This window comes from Nicotiana attenuata, unplaced genomic scaffold (assembly GCF_001879085.1).
Source record: "Nicotiana attenuata strain UT unplaced genomic scaffold, NIATTr2, whole genome shotgun sequence".
NCBI classification, from domain to species: domain Eukaryota; kingdom Viridiplantae; phylum Streptophyta; class Magnoliopsida; order Solanales; family Solanaceae; genus Nicotiana; species Nicotiana attenuata.
Genome location: NW_017671559.1, coordinates 162,487 through 184,047, shown reverse-complemented (window position 1 = coordinate 184,047; position 21,561 = coordinate 162,487). Strand labels below are relative to the sequence as shown.

General features: G+C 38.8%; 1 protein-coding gene across 1 annotated transcript; it reads left to right on the top strand.

The window, feature by feature from the left end:
* Positions 1 to 4,690: 4,690 nt before the first annotated feature.
* Positions 4,691 to 6,067, top strand: LOC109208986. The gene is made up of 2 exons (XM_019372154.1): positions 4,691 to 5,182; positions 5,357 to 6,067. Exons 1-2 carry the CDS (start codon positions 4,691 to 4,693, stop codon positions 6,065 to 6,067), a joined length of 1,203 nt encoding a protein of 400 aa, XP_019227699.1.
* Positions 6,068 to 21,561: the final 15,494 nt, after the last annotated feature.

Sequence of the window (21,561 nt, the reverse complement as noted above, 5' to 3'; positions counted from 1 at the left end):
ATAATAATCAATTCGATAGTGATGGTTTAGATTTATTTTCTGAATTAAAAGTATCAAGAAAAATAGTACAATTAGAAGATGGAGTAGCAGTTTAATTGATACACTCAATCAAATATAAATATTTTATTCTTTTTCAAATGTCTATATTGTTTATGGAATAATGTTAATAAAAAAATAGACTTCAAATAAATAAATAAAAAAATTAAAAAGTTAAGGCCCCTCATAAAATTTGGCTTTAGGCCACAAAATTTGTCGGGCCGCCCTTGACGGCTACATTGTGGATGCTACTGAATGAGAAGTACTGATCTTCAATTTATATAATTCTAAACTTTTTCCTACAAGAAAAAGGACTAGCCAAATATGGAAGAATTATATTCCTTCTAGGAAAAGAAAAACTCAATTATGATAAATATGTTGTCCTTTTCCTTCATGAGATAGGAAAATCAATTATGATAAGAAAATCTGGACAAACACCTAACATGTTTGTATTGTTTTGACGAAACTGAAATTTAAGAAGAAAAAAATTTAATTAAGTTACGTCACCGAGAGCATATTTTGGGACCTAATAACTGATTAGTTGATAGTGATTATATATAAGAGGGTCAGTTGGAATGAAATAGAATATACTATAATGCTGAAGATACTCAGATAGTAGTAGATACGTGTCAGTCAACACTGTGCTCATCAATCACAATGATTTTCGGGATGACGATTGACGAGAAATAAGTTCTCCTAAAGTTTTATTCATCTTGATTTGTTAGATATTAAATTATGGTACCTTCTATTAAATGTATGATTTAAGATATTTTTTTATTGTTTAGCATATTTTTAATAGTTTATCGTTTTACCTTTTTCGTACTAAAGATTTTATTTTTGATTAAAATCTTGTTAAGCAAAAGTGAAAAAAAATGTTGAAACAATGTATAGTTTAATAACAAAGTTGAATTATACTATAGTAATTAAAGAGCCCATTTTTTTTCAAGGGAGCAATGGGCGTTGTTTTCCAGAATTCGCTCTAAGTTAGAAATGGTACGAAAAGCAAAGGGGAACACCATCATATCATATCATATCAATGATTCATCTACAATTTTTCTTTCTCTAGAATGCTCTCAGCTCACGTTAGTTAACGTGCGTTGTACCTGGTCATCCATGGCGAGAGGGAGGGGGAGAGGGCGAGGAAGACCCAAAAAAATTGTCATTACCAGCTCAGAAAGACCAACTACCACACATAGCAAACCAACAGAAAAGGAGACTGATCTGCAAACGCCAGACCTAGAACTTAACTCGGACACTAGAGCTCAATGGAGGAACACAGGGGGTGCGTCTAGCTCAGGAGTTTCGAAGAAGCTAGATCTCACAACACCTCCAGCTTCTGCGTCAAAAGTGCAATTGGAGGAAAAAACGAAGGATCAGGGTCTGTATGCTACAGTAGCTAATGCAACAGTAACAATTGCGGAGGAAGAACAAGGAGTGACGAAACCAGCCTTAGTGACAAAAGATGTAGGCCCTAAAACATGGTCTAATCTATTCCAGAAGAACAGATCTGCAGCAAATGGTATGTCTCTCTCGTATATTCCACCGAAAATTGTCAATGGTCAAGTAAGTGTGCAATTGGATAAGGAAGAGGTTGAATCTGAAACTGAGAAGTGGAAATGTGCCTTAATTGTATACATTCTAGGAGATACCCCAGGATACAACGCTATGAAGAGATATATAAATGTTAATTGGGCAAGTGTGAGGGAACCAGATGTATTTCTTCATGAGGAAGGTTATTACATCATCAGATTTCACTTTGAAGCTGATATGAAAGAGTTTTACTATTCTGGACCGTATACAATTAACAATAGGCCTATAATTTTGAAGCCCTGGACTGCAGAGTTTGATTTTNTTAAAACCATTAATTCTCATTAAACTAAAACGATTCGAATCACACGGAAATATGAGAAACCAAAAACCAGAAAATAAACAAAAGACCAGAAGAAAAGAATGAAAGCAAAGAGAGTACTAACGCTATCTGCCATGGATCGATGAAGACAAGGAAGTCGGTCAAATGCTCTTGGTTGGGTCTGGTACGAACAAATCTTGACACGAACCATAATTGTCGTCAATCGATTGTTCTAAGCAAAACAATCGCTTAACGACAGTTCTGAGTCGAGTCGAGTCTTGAGAACATGGGACCTGAAGCGTTACTTTTCTGATTTTCTAATCCGGATTTGAAGTGGAGATGCGGGGATTTTGGGAAGATTGGCACCGGATTAATGTTTGAAGGCGTGTAAGGAACGGATGGTGAGAATTTGGGGCAGTTTTGGAGCTAAAACGCCATGGCCATGGAGGACTAGGGTTCAAAAGATCTCTGATGAATGAGAGAAGAAGGAGACGATGGGTTATTTGGGAACTGATTTGTCTCTACAGAATTTCAGACATATTAATTATAAAGAGGGGGAACTTTGGGCCATTGGATGATGGATGGTGAACGGTCCAGATCGTTTTGACATTGGAGAACTCGAAACGACGTAGTAACGCTCCCATACTACGTCGTTTCAATGGTCTGGGGACTGACCACTTGGACCTGGTATGGGCAGTGTTTTGGGCTGGGTCTGAAGGGGGGAACGTTTGGGCTTGTAAGAATTGAAATGATTTGGCCCAAAAGCTTAATCTCTAATTCCCTTTGTTTCTTCTTTTGTTTTTCTTTTGAGAATTAAAACTAAAAATCCTAAGTTAAATTAAAAACCAAACTAACTCATTAAAAATACTAACTAATCCTAAATAATTAACACCATTAATAAATTAAAGAAAAGCTACTCGAAAAATCGAAAATTAAAATTAAAGGGTGCAAAATGACTATTTTTGTGATTTTCCTTTTATAAGACAACTCAATTAATTAACTAATCCTAAGAATATTAAATAAAATCCTAAATGCAAATGCACATATATTTTTGTATTTTTCGTTAATTAAAATAAAATGAACATGCACAAACAAATGCAAACAATTAACAGAAAATGCCACGAAAATCCACAAAATTGCAAATAATGAAAAGAAATTATTTTGTTTGAAATTATGGGAGTAATTCATATAGGGCAAAAATCACGTGCTCACATTGATAAGTCCAGATGTCAATCTAAACCATGAAGTTTTGCTGTTAGACCTTGTGTAGAGATCTTGTAGATGACCATCTCTTTATCCTGGCTTGAATGATTTTTATGTAGTTTTAGATTTGTGTGCTAAAAAAACAATGATTTTAGCCTATTAATTTTGTTAATCACAAGGAATACGGCTATAAGAGTATTTCTTTACGAATGATCTAATACCGTAAAGCCTCTGTTAAGCTCAAACACTAAGCTAGAACCATTTTATTATACACGAGTCAACAACTAGAATTAGGAATGAAGCTTTGAGATTATATCTAACTAGCAGCCGTTAATCCTAATGCTTAAAATGAGAGATGGGGAGTTTCTGTTTGAACATTTTATGTCTAGACGCAAGGATATGAATCTGTTAGTGTGTCTACTCTTCTTATATTATAGACGTCGCATAATTGACATTCTTAGTATCCTCTTTATTCTCATGTTTACTCAATAAAGAATGAGATATCCTTCTAATTCTTTCTTCTTATTTCCTTTTATTTTGTCATGTGCACCTTGGGAGAAAATTGGAGTCTTCATCAAGGACTCTTATCGCCGCGAAGGGTCCTGCTTTGAGACCCGGCAATGCTGCAATCATACGGAGTCTGCATGTCCTAGCCCTTTCCAGCTTCTACATCATCTAAAGAGCGAAAGACAGAAGAAAAATCTTTAGTGAGGCCTGAGCATGCTTCAGATCTTTTAATTCGATTTTTCTTATTTGGACTCTATTTCACTTACTTGGCTTACCTGCTATTGTGGCTAACAATCTTGTTTTAGTCGTACGTTCTTTTTTTGTTAATCCCATAGTTGTTATAACTTAGTGCCTTACTTCAGCTAACAACTAAAAAGATTTTCATATTAGATTTGTCAAAATTTCAAGTCCAACCGTGATAAAAGACTATGGGCTTTGGGTATCCTTTTGAGTTAATATATTTTTCTTCATAAGTCTTGTTTTTAACAAAGGTTTAATTCCAAAAATCTTAACTCTTTGAACTTTACCTTTTTTTTTCTTTTAGTTTATGTCACGACCCGGATTTTCCACCCTCGGGAGTCGTAATGGCGCCTACTCGTAGTAGCTAGGCAAGCCATTTTAATTACTTTTCCATTAATGAATAAGTCTTTTTAACAATTTATGACAACAATATAAAGCAACGAAATTAAATAAAAGCGGAAGTCTTAATTATAGAAACTGAATAAAACACAGAGTAATCAATGTAAGCCTCTACCCAAGACTGGTGTCACAATACTCACGAACTGCTAAGAATTTCTAAATACAAGGGTCTGAAAGAACACATAAGCTATTTGTCTCGGATACAAAGAGGCAACAGTCTATAAGAGAGAATAAAAGAGAGACGCCGGGCCTGCGGATGCCTGCAAGGCTACCTCGGGTCTCACGATGCTGAAAGCCTGCTCCCGTGCTAATGCTGCTGCTGCTGCTCGAAACCTGGGCCTGTGCAAAAAAACAATACACAGAGTGTAGCNCAATGGAGAGACTACTACCCCTTTTGATGCAAAAAAAGGGACTCAGGCAAGGGGATCCCATATCACCTTCCTATTTGCCATTGCCATGGAATATCTCAGTAGGAATCTTCATGGATTAAAGGAGGACAAAGAGTTCAGATACCATCCAAAATGTGCCAAACTTGGTATTACACACCTAAGTTTTGCTGATGACCTACTGTTATTCGCAAGAGGAGACTTATCATCAGTAAAGGCTATGCACAGATGCTTCAAACACTTTGCTCAAGCTTCAGGACTGCAAGCAAATATGGGAAAGAGTTCAGTGTATTTTGGAGGGGTACCAAGAGATGAAAGAGATAAAATCTTACTGCATCTAGGGTATGGACAAGGGGAAATGCCTTTCAAATATCTAGGCATTCCCCTGTCAACAAAAAAGATATCAATGATCCAATGGCAGCCACTCATTCAGAAAATAGTAGCAAGAATATCCTCATGGACAGCTAAGAAACTATCATATGCAGGAAGAATACAACTAATTCAAAGTGACATTTTTGGAGTACAAGCATACTGGGCTCATATTCTACCCTTACCAGTCAAGGTACTTAAAACTATTGATGCATATTGTCGAAGTTATATATGGTCAGCAACCAATACCATAACTAAGAAGGCATTGATATCCTGGGAAAAGATGTGCTCTCCTAAATCCTGTGGTGGTCTAAATTTGGTGAATATTCATATATGGAATAGAGCAGCTATTGCAAAAATATGCTAGGATGTGGAAGCAAAACAAGATAGGTTGTGGATTAAATGGATCCATTCTTATTATATCAAAGGGAAACAATTCATGCAAATGCCAGCTCCCAAGCAAGCCTGTTGGATGCTCAGACAAATCTTCAATGCTAGAGCTGATTACAATCTGGTGCAGAGGAATAAACAGGTCACTATTACTACTCGACATATATACTTTCAGCTGTTGGGACAACAAACTCGAGTGCCGTGGAAATGTCTAATATTTCAGAACTGTGCAAGGTCAAAAGCACAGTATACTATGTGGATGCTATTACATGGAAGACTCCCAACCACAGATAGATTGATCAAATGGGGATTGACAGTGGATACACAATGTTCTTTATGTCACAAACATGAGGAGAATAGAGATCATTTGTTTGTCACGTGTGATTTTGCTAGAAACATATGGATGAAGCTTATGCAATGGATGCAGCATGATTATACAAGGAAGCAGAACTGGGAGCAGCATATGGGCTGGAGTATACAGCATGCTAAAGGCAAGACCACAAAAGCAAGAATATTCAGACTGGTATATGCAGAAATAGTTCATGCTATTTGGATTGAGAGAAATTTGAGAATCTTTGAAAAAAGGGCACGTGATTGGAATAGTATTGCTCGAGAGATAGCGTACACATGTACTGTTAGAGCTACTACTAGTATTCAAAATGTAGTTCATAGTTATATTTTCTTATGAATGTATAGAGAAGGGTAGGATATATCAGATGAGTTTTTGTAATGAGATAGCTAGCTGTGTAAGCGATGCTATGGTTTATACAGTTTTACAGGTGATTAATATAAAAGTGATTAATTACCAAAAAAAAACACCATCATATCATATGATATCAATTATCAACAAGGGCAGAACAAAATAAAAACTTGTTTAATTATGACCTCATCATAGAACATACTCTCATTTGTTACACCTAAGTTTTAATGATGACACTAACGTAAATCTAATTGTATCCATTTAATCCTGTTAATTGCAGAAAATTAACCCTATTCAGCCCCTTGGGATGCTAAACAAACCTGCACCCTGTTACTGATACCCCTATTCACCCCCTGGGATGTGACCATTTGACTTTTGCTCCTTGTAACTTGACGCTATTTTTGGAAGTCCGGAATTTAAATGTGGTTTTTCTAGACTCAAAAGACCGAAATAAATAAAAAAAAATTAGTGAACAAACTATATAAAACGAGGTTTTAAAGCGCACTTTACTTTAACGTTATGGTAAAGCGCGTTTTAAAATCACGTTTTATATAAAATGTGTTTTCGAAATACGCTATACCTGAAGCTGATAAGACGTTCATCTAAAACGTGGTTTGATAAAGCGCTATATATAAAACGCCTTAATAAACCATGCTTTTTATCTTCAAATACCCGTCCTCTTCCCTTCCTCCACGTTCAAACCAGAATCATTCCCCCCTTCCCCTTTTAAAATTCGAAACCAACGGTCCCTCCTCCCCCCTTCAACCCCCCCCCCCTCCATTAACGAGATAAAAAATACGATTAGACCCCACCCATCCCATAAAAAGTAAAGAGTGTTGGTCCCACATCCTAGCTAAGGCCTTCTCTCGTTGTGGTTGCTCGTTTCGGATTACAACCTTCAATTCTTCAACTTTTCAAAAATCATAAATCGAGGTATTCCAATTTAGTTTTTGTCGAAACTCGTATAAAAAATATATATTAGTTGTTTTACATGTGTTCTATGTTGTTTTGTATTTTTTTTTTTTTTGCGATTAAACTGGTATGTTATTTTTATCCGGACTTAGATATTAGTGTGCTAAAAAAATATGTTTCAATTGAGAAATCATTATTATTTGTTAAAAAAATGTTAATAAGTTTTTTTTAACTGTGTATATGTATTTTCGTGAAGTATTAAATGTATTTGTTATTTTTATCTGGTTTATATTATTTATTGCTTAAAGACAAGTAATATAGTGTCCTTTTAGGGTAGTAAAATGTAGTGCCTTTTAGCGTAGTAAAATATAGTACCTTTTAGCTTAGTATCACTGTAGTTTAAGTATCTCTTATATTCAAAAATACATCAAAATAACTGATAGATCAAACACAAACTCTGTTTAATAATAGTCAACGACCGTAACAAAATAACATGAGAAAAGAACAATATTTTCCGGATATCTTGGTGCTACTGGGCTGCAAATATCGAGCCTGGAACTCATATATGAATATTTAATGATTAAATATTATATAATTATAAAAATTAATTATTTAATTTACAAACAAACATATAAAATTATAAAACTAACATGTAAAATAATAAAACTAACACATACAAGAATTCAGGATATCTTGGTGCTACTGGGCCTCAAATATCGAGCTTGGAACCCATATGTGAATATTTAATAATTAAATATTGTATAATTATAAAGATTTTGTGTCACGACCCAAAATCCATTAAAGGTCGTGATAGCGCCGGACACCTCGGTCAGGCAAGCCAACACTAAATAGTTAATTAAACTCCCATTTTAATATTTTTGAAACCATAAAGTTCCTTTAATTTAACTAGTAAAAAGTAATCTTCACAGAATAAATAAAAGTGTTTACAATTTTCAATACTGAATATCACATACTCACCCCAGAATCCGTTGTCACAAGTGCATGAGCAATCACTAGGAAATCAAATGAAGTACAATAACTATCCGGAATACAAATTTGGACAGAAAGTGAATACAATACTCTGAAAGAGACTCTGCTGGTTGCGGGTCGTCTCGAGAGATGCAGCTCAGCTAAGTCTCCGTATCAACCATGCTGCTACGCCCACTAGGCCACTAGAGATACATGTGCATGTGCAACAAAAATGCATAGCAAGTGTAGTATGAGTACGAAAACAACGCGTACCCAGTAAGTATCCAGTCTAACCTCGAAGAAGTAGTGATGAGGGGTCGACTCCGACACTTACTAGTCGTCCAATAATATCGGGTACAGTAAAGCGGCTCAATAAACATGAAACAGAGTAAATATATGAAATAAACAAGTATAAAACACGTGATACAATTCCCCTATTCATAATTTTACTCAAGCTCTCAACTAGCAAGTTCCCTACGTAACCGGAGCATATATATAGATATAGTGGATTTCATTAAGGAAGTTGTCATAATTCAATTTAGGGAAAAATCCCTCAGATTCACTAGCTTATAGCCAAATGTCACGCACGATTCCATGAGATATATATATATATATATATATATAGGAAATGCCGAGGCGTACGGCCTGATCCAACATTAAAGTAAATTGTGCACTGCCAAGAGTCGAAGTCGTACCATAGATGTCACGCCCCGAACCTGGGCCTGGACGTAACACGGCACTCGGTGCCTAACTACATGTGACCGAGCGAACCAACTGGCTGGCTGAATCAACATGTGATATCATAACATACTAAATACGGAAGATAAACTAACACATGCTGGTATACTGAAAGTCTGAATGATAAAAATCAAAGTGTGGAAACACTAATACAAGTCTGAAACATATCTGTAGCCAATATTGCTTAACATGAAAAGTTGTGACTCTGTCTAACTGTTACTCTAGTCTATGAAGCCTCTAATGAAGTACTGAAAACACAGACTGCCTGTAAATACTGAAAGACTGTAAAGTAATGATAATGTCCCGAAAGAACTGGGGATCACCAAATAGCTGGTACAAGAATCCTAGCGCTCTGAATCATTAACCTGTAAATCATTACCTGCATTGTGAGATGCAGGCCCCCAGCAAAAAGGACGTCAGTACATTTGAATTGTACTGGTATGTAAAGCAACTGAAAGAAAGAATTATAAATACTGAAACTGAAACTAAGCTGATAACTGTAACTATTGAAACTGAAACTGAAGTGAGAACTGGTAACTGAACTGATAACTGAAAAGATAACTGATAACCGATAACTGAACTAATAACTGAAAAGATAATTGATAACTAATAACTGAAATGAATAAAGGAAGTAAGGATATGAATACTCCCTCTTCTGAATGGTGAACAACCTGTTTATCTGAATATTAAACTGCGGCCTCAGGCCTAAAATAAATAAATATATATATATATATATATATATATATATATATATATATATATATGCATGTGTGCACAACTACGGCCTCGGACCCAAGTATACGTATACATAACTGCGACCTCAGGTCCAAAATGCATAAAGCATAAACTGCAGCCTCAGGCCCAAAGATGCATAAAGCATAAACTGTTGCCTCTGGCCCAAAGATGCATAAAGCATAAACTGCAGCCTCAGGCCCAAATACAGGTGTTCAACATTTAAGAAATGAGAATCAAACTACAATACATGATAATGAAATACTAAATCACACTAAGTTACATGATACTGGGATACTGGATCACACTGAGTTACATAATACTGGAATACTGGATCATACTGAGTTACATAGTACTGGAATACTGGATCACACTGAGTTACATAATACTGAAATAATGAATGGGACTAGACTGAGACATGTATTCTTGAACTGATTATGAACACTGAAACTTCAACTGTTTATGGCATACTGAGTAATTTATACTAAGACTCTGTAATGACCCGACCGGTCGTTTTGAGCTTTTGCACTTTGATCGCCAGCTCTTGGGTAATTTATGACTTAGGAGCGTGATCGGAATTGGTTTTGGAGGTCCGGTGTAGAATTAGGCATGAATTGGCGAAGTTAGTATTTCGGCGAATTCCGGTTGATAGGCGAGATTTTGATATAGGGGTCGTAATGGAATTTCGAGAGTTGCAGTAGCTCCGTTACGTCATTTGGGATGTGCGTGCAAAGTTTCAGATCATTCGGACGAGGTTTGGTAGACTTTTTGATCGAAAATGTATTTTTAGAGTTTTTGAAATTTTTAAGGTTGAATCCGATGAAAAATTTGTGTTTTGATGTTGTTTTGAGCATTCCGAAGATTGGAACAAGTTTGAATGATTTTTTAGGATTGGTTGGCATGTTTGGTTGAGGTACCAGGGGGCCTCGGGTGAGTTTCGGGGTGGATCCGGACCATTTCTAAGCTATTTTTAGCTGCTGGTTTTTGGCTACAGCAGTGTTCTATGCAATCGCTGGAAATTGGACGCGATCGCGATGAGTAAAATGCGAAAAAAATTGTCAGTGCTTCGCGATCGGTACAGTGCTTCGCGATCGCGAAGAACACATATTCTGTTGCGTTGATCCCACTTTGGAAGCTTATATCTCACAATCTATAAGGAATTTAGAGATGATCCAGAAATGAAAGTTGTATCTCTTTGTCTCTAGTTCTAAGAAATGTAAATTAATTTGAATTTCAAGTTGTGTACAAAAAGTTATGGCGGTTACACTATAGGCTGTCCGGGAAGGTCTCTAATACACAAAGCTGACTTTGGAAGATTATATCTCGCATTGTATAAGGAGTCAGGAAATGAGAAACATATGAAATTATAGCCCTTTGTGTCTAGTTTTCATAACATCAAACCGTTTGTCAATTGGAGTTGTGTGTAAAAGGTTATGACCATTATATTGGAGGCTGTCCGGAAGAGCAGGGAATTGTTCTTCGCGATCGCGAAGCATTGTCCTCGATCGCGAAGGGCAAATTATGGGCTAAGAAAAGTTGTTCTTCGCGATCGCAAAGCATTATCCGCGATCGCAAAGAGTAAATACCTGGTCAGAAGCTTTATTTCATGGTTTCGGCCATTTTTAACATTTTTGGACCAAGGGAGCTCGGGTGAGGCGATTTTTCGAGAGATTTTCAAGGAAAACATCGGGGTAAGTGTTCTTAACTCAATTTTGGTTAGATTACTCGAATCCATTGTTATTTTTAACATGTAATTGGTTGGAAAAGTTTGAAAACCCTCTTGGATATATTTGAGGATTTGAGGGTCGAAATGTTATCGGAAATTAGTAAATTTTGGTATGGTTAGACTCGTGGTTGAATGGGTTGTTGGATTTTGTGAGTTTCGTCGGATTTTGAGATGTGGGTCCCACGGGCAATTTTGAGTTAAATTTCGTATTTTGTTGGAAAATTAGTATTTTCATATGGAATCAATTCCTATAACTAGTATTGACTGAATTGAATTAACTGTGACTAGATTCGGGTCGATTGGAGGCCGATTCAAGGGGCAATGACATTTCGAAGTAGGATTTTGCTCGGATTGAGGTGAGTAATGATTGTAAATGATGTTCGGAGGGTTTGAAACCCCAGATTGCACATCGTAGTGCTATATTGAGGTGAGACACGCGCTGGATGATGAGCGTGGGGTCTTTTACTACTGGGGATTGTGACTTGGTCCGTCCCGATTGAGGATTTTACCGCGTATTTGACTGAAACTTATTTGTTATCATCATGATTTGGGCTGATTGCCATATTTGGGCTTCGTGCCAATTATTTGAACCCTTCGGGGATTTTTATCACTATTTCCTCACTGTTTGATTTATTACTGTAACTCAGTCCTGTTGATATCTGTTGTTTGACAAACTCAGCCACTTTTACTCAGATTTGAAACTTAAATGATATTTCTAAATGATGTTTTGGCTGAGAACTACTGTTTTACTAATGCCCGAGGGGAATGTGATGATTTTCGGACTGAGCGAGGCCGAGGGCCATATGTGAGGATATGCTGAGTGATATGAGGCCGAGGGCCTGAGATACATTTATATGCCACGAGGTGGCTTGAGTGATGTGAGGCCGAGTGCCGAGTGATGTGAGGCCGAGTGCCGAGTGATGATGCCACGAGGTGGCTTGATATAGCGCTTGGGCCGTAAGGGGCCCCTCCGGAGTCTGCACACCCACAGCGAGCACGGGTACTCATTGTTCTGAGTGTGAGCCCGAGGGGCTGATACTATTCTGAGAGTGAGCCCGAGGGACTGATACGAGTGATTGTGAGATAGCCCGAGGGGCTGATACGAGTGATTGTGAGGTAGCCTGAGGGGCTGATACGAGTGATTGTGAGGTAGCCCGAGTGGCTGATACGAGTGATTGTGAGGTAGCCCGAGGGGCTGGTACTGTTCTGAGATATTGCCCGAGGGCAAACTTTTATGTGTTCATCTTTCATATTTACTCGTTATTTTACCTGTTATACTGTGGTATTTGTGCCCAAGGGGCGGATGTTCTGTGATTATCGGCACTGACTGTTTTGCATTCATTTGCGTAACTGTTGAAAAAGTCATTTTCAAAAGAGGATTAAACTGAGCTAAGATATTTGTAAAGATTTCACAACTTCACTGCTTTATCTCAAAGGGTTTTTACAATTCTTCTATACAGCATGTTGGTTTGTTTTACGTGATTTCCTACTGCTCAGTTGTTATTTACCTTTATTACTCACTGAGTTGGAGTACTCACTTTAGTCCCTGCACCTTTGTGTGCAGATGCAGGTATTTATATACCCGGTAGCAGGTTTTGGCTAATTGGAGGCAGAGTTATCGGAGTTTAGCGAGGTGACTGCCAGCGTTCGCAGCACCGCTCTTCTCCCTTCTCGTTCATTAGTCTTATTCTGTATATTTCAGACCTTGTAGTTGTATTCATACTCTAATAGATGCTCGTGACTTGTGACACCCTGGTATCGGGCTGTGTTTGGGTTGTATTCCGCACTTTATAAAGAAATCTTTTGCTTAGATTGTGGTTATTTAATCATACTGAAACTGTTTATTAATATTAATTATTCTGGAAAGGCGAAATGGGTTAGTTGGCTGGCCTTGTCTTCACGAGAGGCGCCATCACGACCGGATCGGGGTTTGGGTCGTGACAGACTCGGGGCATCAAACCCAAGTCTATATTGAATACGTACTGAGTTCACAATGTTCAGAATGAAAGTGGTGAACGAGTTATGAAGCTAGAGAATAGAAGTTCTACAACTATTCCAGGAACTAGGCTTAACTATATTTCTGAGGCAATTGGTAACGTCGTAAAAGAAACGTAGTGTAGGGAGAATCATTAAAATTTCCAAACATAGAGAGTTAGCCTCACATACCTTAAATTCCTGCTCTTGAGCGTAATGCAACATTCCCCAACTCTTTCAACTTTAATCTATATCAATACAAGTCAAAGGGATTCCATATTAGCAATAATTCTCATGTTTATGTCACTTAAGCATTTTCTCAAATACTTGGTGACATAAAGCTTCATAGTCCTTATTAATGGTGTCTCTACATTCAATAACCCATTATGTTGCTCCTAGATAAATTCAAAAGACTCAAATGGTTATAATCAATATCATTCTTTATCACCCATAAGGTAAACAACACCCTTAACCAATAATCAACAATCAACACCCCAAACCTATAACCGTTCATGATTTTCTATCAAACCCATCAAATCATATCTCATGAACTAGAGTCTATAATCATTAATCCAATGCTAGAATCAATTAGAGGGTGAAGACATTACCTTTTTGAAGTTCAATCCCCTTGAATTCGAGTTCTAGGGTTCCTTCTCTCAACAACGATGTCCCAATCGAATATCTAATGATATGGAGGGCTTACCCATGTTAATAAGATGTTGGGAAATTGAAATTAACTTAGAATCACCATTAGAACTTACCTTGGGTGGTGGAAGGACCGTTAAGGAGTTAGGTTTTTGAGAGTTCTCCTTTGTAGAGCAAGTTTTTATGTTTTGGGGATGTGGGGGACGAAATATAGCTTTAAAACGACCCCCCACGAGCGCGCTCGCGCACCCGGAGACCTGCCCAAGCTACTGACCGCGCTAAATAGCAGTAACACTGCCTCAAAATTAGCGTGGTCGCGCTACCAGGCGCGCATATCGCATACTGTTTTGTAAAATGCGCATAACTTTTTGCAATGAGATCCATTCAGGCTCCATAATATATTGTTGGAAAGCTATTTCAAAGGCCTACAACTTTCAGGCTTTGCATTTTCCCAAATTCCTTACACATTTTCACTAAAACCCGTTGGAAGACAGACCTTCTGCAAACTTAGTTGATTTTGTCAAATCTTATGCACCTCACTTTCCATCTTGATTTTGAAACAACTATTTTACGCATAATCATCCCGATAGAACTTCATATATCCAAAATATAACCTTACTACTCCTTTAACTCATTCATACAAAAGCCGAATTTATGGGGTGTTACAATAAATGTATGTATTAACCTCCCGAGGCGAACGGCCCGCTCCCATGAGAGTGTGGTACATAAATCCTGCCGAGGCGAACAGCCCGATCCCATAAGAGTAGTAGAAGGAAATACCCCGCTCGCGAATCATACATGCGACGCGGTCAAATATAAATTTAACATTTAAATCATATCTCTTTCTTGATCCTTTTTAAAATAAGGGAAATTCTGCTTGTGGCCTTTTAAAGAAATTACCCCGCTCGCGAAACATACATGCGACGCGGTTACACATAGGTTTCTTAAGCTATTATAATATTTCTCTATTCTTTTCGAACGAAGTTCAAATGAAACCTTTTAAATCTTATATTCTTCAAATTTCACTCCTTTCAAAACATTTACTAAGCAAACTCAATCTCGCCACCTCTCAAAGCAAGCAACAAAAATAAATCAATAACAATATCAACAAGGCATAATGTAAGCCTAAAACTACCCGGACATAGGCATAGCTAGTAGCTACGTACGGACTCTCGTCACCTCGTGAGTACGTAGACCCCACAAGTAGAAGCACATGATAATTTAGTTCACCTATGGGATTAATTCCCTCTTACAAGGTTAGAAAGGAGACTTACCTCGCTCTGAAGTTTCATAACCGTCATTCCACGCCCTTCCGATGACTCAAATCGATGCCAACACTCCCAAAACTAGACAAATAATAGGCAAACCAATAAGAAAAATGCCCTAATACTCATAAAAATTCAATTTATATAAATTTCCAACTCCGCTTGAAAAGTTGACAAAATTGCCCTCAGGCCCACGTGCCTGGATTCCGAAATTTTTTGAAGATAAACTTTACCCATAACCTCACGAACTCAAATATATAATTTACTCTCAATTTCATGTCCAAAATCGCTGTCAAAATCCAAGAATACCCATTTCTAGGTTTTTGCTCAAAATCCTAAATTTTCTACTAATTTCCATGTTCAAATCCATATATAATCATGCATTTAACTCAAAACTAGTATAAACCATTTACCTCATGCTTGGTGATGAAAATGGCACACCCAAAGTTGCTCCAAGATCGGCTCCCGTGAAAGAAATGGAGTGAAAATTAGCCAAGCTCTCGTTTTAAAGAAACCTCACTGCCCAGTCCCGATTTTCCCACCTGCGGTCACTTTACCGCTTTTGCGGTTCCATAGGTGCGCCCCCACTACCGCTTCTACGATCATTTACCAAGCCCCATAACTCCGCATCTGCGGCTCCACGATCGTAGGTGCGGTTCCGCTTTTGCGGACTTTGACCGCATCTGCGGTCCACTCCTTCCCCAGCAAAGTCCGCTACTGCGAGTCACTTCTCGCTCCTGCGGGCCCGCACCTGCGGTGCTCTTCACGCAGGTGCGGTTACACCAGAAGCCCAGCTGTTTCAGCCCTTCCTCAAATTCCATTTTCAATACTTTAACCACCGGGATTCCACCCGAGGCCCCCGGGACCCCGTCCAATCTTACCGACCAGTCCCAAAACATAATGCAGACCTGCTCGAGGCCTCAAATCATATCGAACAACGTCGAAATTACGAATCACACCCCAATTCGAGATTTATGAACTTTAGAACGTCAAACTTCTACATTCGATGTCGAAACCTCTCAATCACGTCCGATTGACCTCAAATTTTGCACACAAGTCATATTCGACATTACGGACCTACTCCAACTTCCAGAATCAAAATCCGACCCCGATATCAAAAAGTCCACTTCCGGTTAAACTTCTCAAAAACCTTCAAATTTCTACCTTCAGCCAAATGACTCCAAAATGATCTGCGGACCTCCAAATCCACTTCCGTTCGCGCTCCCAATACCAGAATCACCATACGGAGCTATTCCCAGACTCGGAATTCTAAACGGACATCGATAACACTGAAATGCACTTCAACCCAAACTTATGGAATTCTTCCAAAAATGCTAACTTCCACAATAGGCGCCGAAACGCTTCCGGGTTATCCAAACCCCGATCCGGACATACGCCTAAGTCCAAAATTGTCATATGAACCTACTGGAACCTTCCATTCCCGATTCCAAGGTTGTTTACTCAAAAATTAGCCCTTAGTCAAGTCTTCCAACTTAAAGCTTTCGAAATGAGAATACTCTTTCCAAATCAACTCTGAACTTCCCGGAATTCAATTCCGACCATGCGTACAAGTCATAATACCTGAAGTGAAGCTGCTCAAGGCCTCAAACAGCTGAACGAAATGCTAGAGCTCAAAACGATTGGTCGGTTCGTTACATTCTCTCCCACTTAAAAGTACATTCATCCTCGAACGTGCTAAGAACTGCACTGGAGTAGTCTGAAATTACTGTTTAACACCTCGCGCACCTACCGCACTACCACAACTCAGTTGAGCATCTTAGCCCGATCAAATCTGAAGATATCCTCTTTCATTTAGGCAATTCAGCCTTAGAACCCAGTTTCAACATCCGGAATTTTTTGCCAGGCCTGCTTCCAACATACGAATATTGTATCAATCACCACACGCTGTTCCAGAACATGACTGCACACCCTTGCCAAATCCACACCATGCACTACATCATTCACAAGACCATAATAACACTCTCTGATCATAAAAACCGATATTTCCCCGAATCCGATGCTCATAATGCACCCCATGACATTTATAAGTCATGTTCCAACTCTGCAATGCCGCCACGACGGAAGAGATGTGTGGAAACACATAACCAACTGTCGAGTCAGCAAATCATTGAGTCTATTCTCCTGACAGGAAGCATTACCTCATTATGAACCAAATAACGATATTTTCTCTTTAATATACATTATATAATTTGATCGCACTGATCCCAAATCCAATAATCTCGTCTCACCCAGTATAAGTTGCCCATGTAATAAGCCAGCTCATGCACTGCCAAAAGTCTCATATGATGCCACAGTGTGCCAATAAGCTACAAACCCGAATGTGATACATAAGGAAAATGAACCCTAGAAAGGATTACTCAAACCCACGTAACTAATTAGACAACTGAAAAGGTGTCATGAAACTTCCTCAGAAAATGAAAAACAAAACACACAAAAATAGCTATAGGGGACTGTACCCAACATCACACTGTTGCAGCGTGCAACCCAATCCAAACAATACACCCGTGGCGGCGCGCCACCCGATCCACACACAAAATCTACATAAGGAGATACTTACCGAGCTAGAATGCTCATAACTACGAAATACCCGAATATTGGCCACAAGCACTCTAAGTGCATAATACCATCCCTGGGGAGACTGATAGCGCCATACGCTACAAAACTCAAACACAACTGCGATAAACGATCTGCATCTCGAGAGCCATCCTAATCACATAACACCATCGCCGCGCGGAACCTCAACACATATGAAATTAACAAGCTTTTTCACAACTCACACGGCACAATATAGTATTACATGAAGTAACCGATGACGAAACTACATCCAACGTCCGAATACTCCTCCATAAGGAGTGTCATGCTGAAATGAACACATCTGGCCTGATATAGAGCCCATATTCATATTTAAATCCATCCACCGACCTCAAACCGATCCTTATCACACCGTACTAAGCTAATAACCTTTCAAGGGTCCATAATAGCCCCCTTTTTCCCATAACACGCACGAACAACCATCATAACCGGGACAAACTTCCACAGTCCACGACCAAATTAACCCAGTGCCCTCCAAGCATAAATTCCCCAATTAGTGATATTACCACTATCCTCACACCTGGTTTAAATCTTCAATCAATCAAGCGACTACATGTCACAATTATACAATCTTCCCATGAGATACGCTCCCACAACCTTCCGTACTAGGTAACAAGTCTGCACATCCTTACCACCGGTCGCACAAATAATGTATAGCAAATCAAAAATCCGAAATCAATACTCAAAGCCTCTTACACAGGACACCAATCTCAGGTGACGCTAAATACAATACTAGCTTACTCTAACCATCTGAATCCTTTCCCGCTCATCCGAGCTCTTGACATTCTTGTCAACACCAAACTGCAACCTTGATCCTCAACTTCCGAGTCCCATGCCGATCACCGCACATAATCATGCCAATGCGCAAGAGTACAAGAATTTCATCTTAACTTCCAAACTACCAATAGGGTAAACACTTCATCATATAGAAAACTTTTAATTAACTCATTCCAAGAGAACCATTGCAACACGCGACTGAATCCTCATATCCGCAAAAAATACCAACCTCAAGTAGTGGTCTAAACCACCATAACCCTTCCGGGATCCATCTGCACATAACAGGCCATAATACTCGAAAGCCTCCAAATAAGATCAGTTACGGCGACCATCAAACCTCGCACGTACCGTCACAAATCACATGAGTAACTCAACACACTGAAAGAGCTGATCATTGCCATCATCATGCCAATTCAACCATCGCTAAACGATCCGACTTCTTCTAATTTACCCTGGACATGCCTTAGGAATAATAATAGCTCTATTCAAAACATAGCAAACTCCGCACTCGTCCTGAGTGACCCCATTTCACAAGACCCTATTGTCTCAAAACCCACGAACCGTTTCATACCCTCCTTCTGCGCATAATCACGTCTTCAATTGGTACACCCATTCTGACTTAGTCCCTAACAATAATCAACTCCAAGGCTCTTCTAGCACATGAACACTCTCTCAATGAAGTACCTGACTGAATTACTTCCCTTGTAAATCACCTTCGCACGAAGCATAAATCCTGAATCTTCCCAAAGTCTAAACCTGAGTCACTAAGGCCAATTATGGCACACATTTATCAAATCCTTTGCTCAAGTTACCACTTATGTTCTCTTCCCTTAGCCGTAATAATCCACCAATACGCCGATAACCGAAAACTTCACCAGTAGATAACCAAGCAACCTAAATCATAGGCGGTGGGACTTTCCCACTTAGATTGGAGCCACCCATTACATAACTGTGGGACCCACCAAGATTCTTTCTTCATCGTCGACCTGATCTTGCACAACCAACTCGCCAAACTCCTCGAAATCCTTCTGTTTGACCTTTCATGAACAATCTGGATCACTAACCACATTCACATATTCGACCTCTTACTGAATAGCCAGTAAAATTCTTCGTATCAAGCAAGCTCTTTTCTGTTGCATCTGATTGTCCGCCATATAATAGCCAATATTCCAAGTTAAGCCCGTGGACCCAATCACCGTCCACTAAAATTCCCAAATCACTCTAAACTTTTTCTCAAGGTGTGAAGTCATCCTATCACAGAACCCATATGCTACTCTGCCACTCTCCCACTTTGGTCAAACTCACTCTTTTTAGCAACTACTCGACTCATGTTTCCCACACTTGTCCTTCTAGAAGTTTAATCACCACAAGACACTTCCCACGTGTCCCTCCTCGCCCTTTGCTGCCCAGTTGTTGCCTTAAATCAAAATCTATCTCTGTAGCACCTGAACCAATAGATCACTACTAACTTGAAACCTTTCCGAAGATCATCTTTCTCAACCCATCGACAACCGAACACAGACTAAATCCTGAATCACCACACACTGCAATCTATGATTTCCGCTTCTCCAATACTATCTCGCAGTATCCTGCCCCAAAAGCGAATTGTAGAAGATCATAACACCGGCGAACTTAACACATTCAATCGAGGACGACGACACCACGTCGTAGATAAAATTCCACTACACTTGAAAACACCAAGTCTCATTACTCTATCAACCAAAACCTAAACATTTATAGTCTGATTGCCTTTCCTCCACCGGAAATAAAATACCGAATCTCCAAATCGCGCTCTGAGTAGACCTCCTTTCAAGTCATTTACTGCCCCGACACATAGGCAAGCATCCTACCACCACATCAATATTGCACGATAACCGTTCATAAGCATCATAGCAACCTGTGCATAGCCTCAAATCTCTCAGAAGTACAGCTACTGAGCTGAAACGACAGAATATCCTTCTGCAAGGCGACGACAATGGCCCAAACAACTACGCAAGAAGAAACATCATGCACCACATCTTTAGTACCATTAAAATTACTTACTTCCCGATTTATAACCAGCTTCGCGTCACATAAGATTGAATGGAAAGGAAATGAAGGCATAAGCCTCAAAGGGATCAAATCGCACAATGAGGAAATCAAAAAGGGAAGTGCTCCTAACAGCCCTGTAGCCTCTTGCAAATAAGTACAGACGTCTCCGTACCGATCCGCAAGACTCTACTAGACTTGCTCGTGACTCGTGATACCTAAGTGAATCTAGTGCTCTGATACCATGTTGTCACGACCCAAAATCCATTATAGGTCGTGATGGCGCCGGACACTTCGGTCAGGCAAGCCAACACTAAAATAGTTAATTAAACTCTCATTTTAATATTTTTGAAACCATAAAGTTCCTTTAATTTAAGTAGTAAAAAGTAATCTTCACAGAATAAATAAAAGTGTTTACAATTTTCAATACTGAATATCACATACTCACCCCAGAACTCGTTGTCACAAGTGCATGAGCAATCACTAGGAAATCAAATGAAGTATAATAACTATCCGGAATACAAATTTGGACAGAAAGTGAATACAATACTCTGAAAGAGACTCTACTGGTTGCGGGTCATCTCGAGAGATGTAGCTCACCTAAGTCTCCATATCAACCATGCTGCTACGCCCACTAGGCCACTAGAGATACATGTGCCTGTGCAACAAAAATGCACAGCAAGTGTAGTATGAGTACGAAAACAATGCGTACCCAGTAAGTATCCAGTCTAACCTCGAAGAAGTAGTGACGGGGGGTCGACTCCGACACTTACTAGTGGTCCAATAATATCGGGTACAGTAAAAGGGTTGAATAAACATGAAACAGAGTAAAGATATGAAATAAACAAGTATAAAACACGTGATACAATTCCCCTCTTTATAATTTTACTCAAGCTCTCAACTAGCAAGTTCCCTCCGTAACCGGAGCATATATATAGATATAGTGGATTTCATTAAGAAAGTTGTCATAATTCAAATCAGGGAAAAATCATTCAGATTCACTGGCTTCTAGCCAAATGTCACGCACGATTCCATGAGAATCATATATATATATATATATATATATATATATATATATATATATATATATATATATATATATA

Bases quoted from the DNA above. Each gene is read 5' to 3' on its own strand.
- LOC109208986 (XM_019372154.1), top strand. From the start codon at position 4,691: ATGGAATATCTCAGTAGGAATCTTCATGGATTAAAGGAGGACAAAGAG. The intron at 5,183-5,356 runs GTACTTAAAACT...AAAATATGCTAG, and splicing joins TTCTACCCTTACCAGTCAAG to GATGTGGAAGCAAAACAAGA.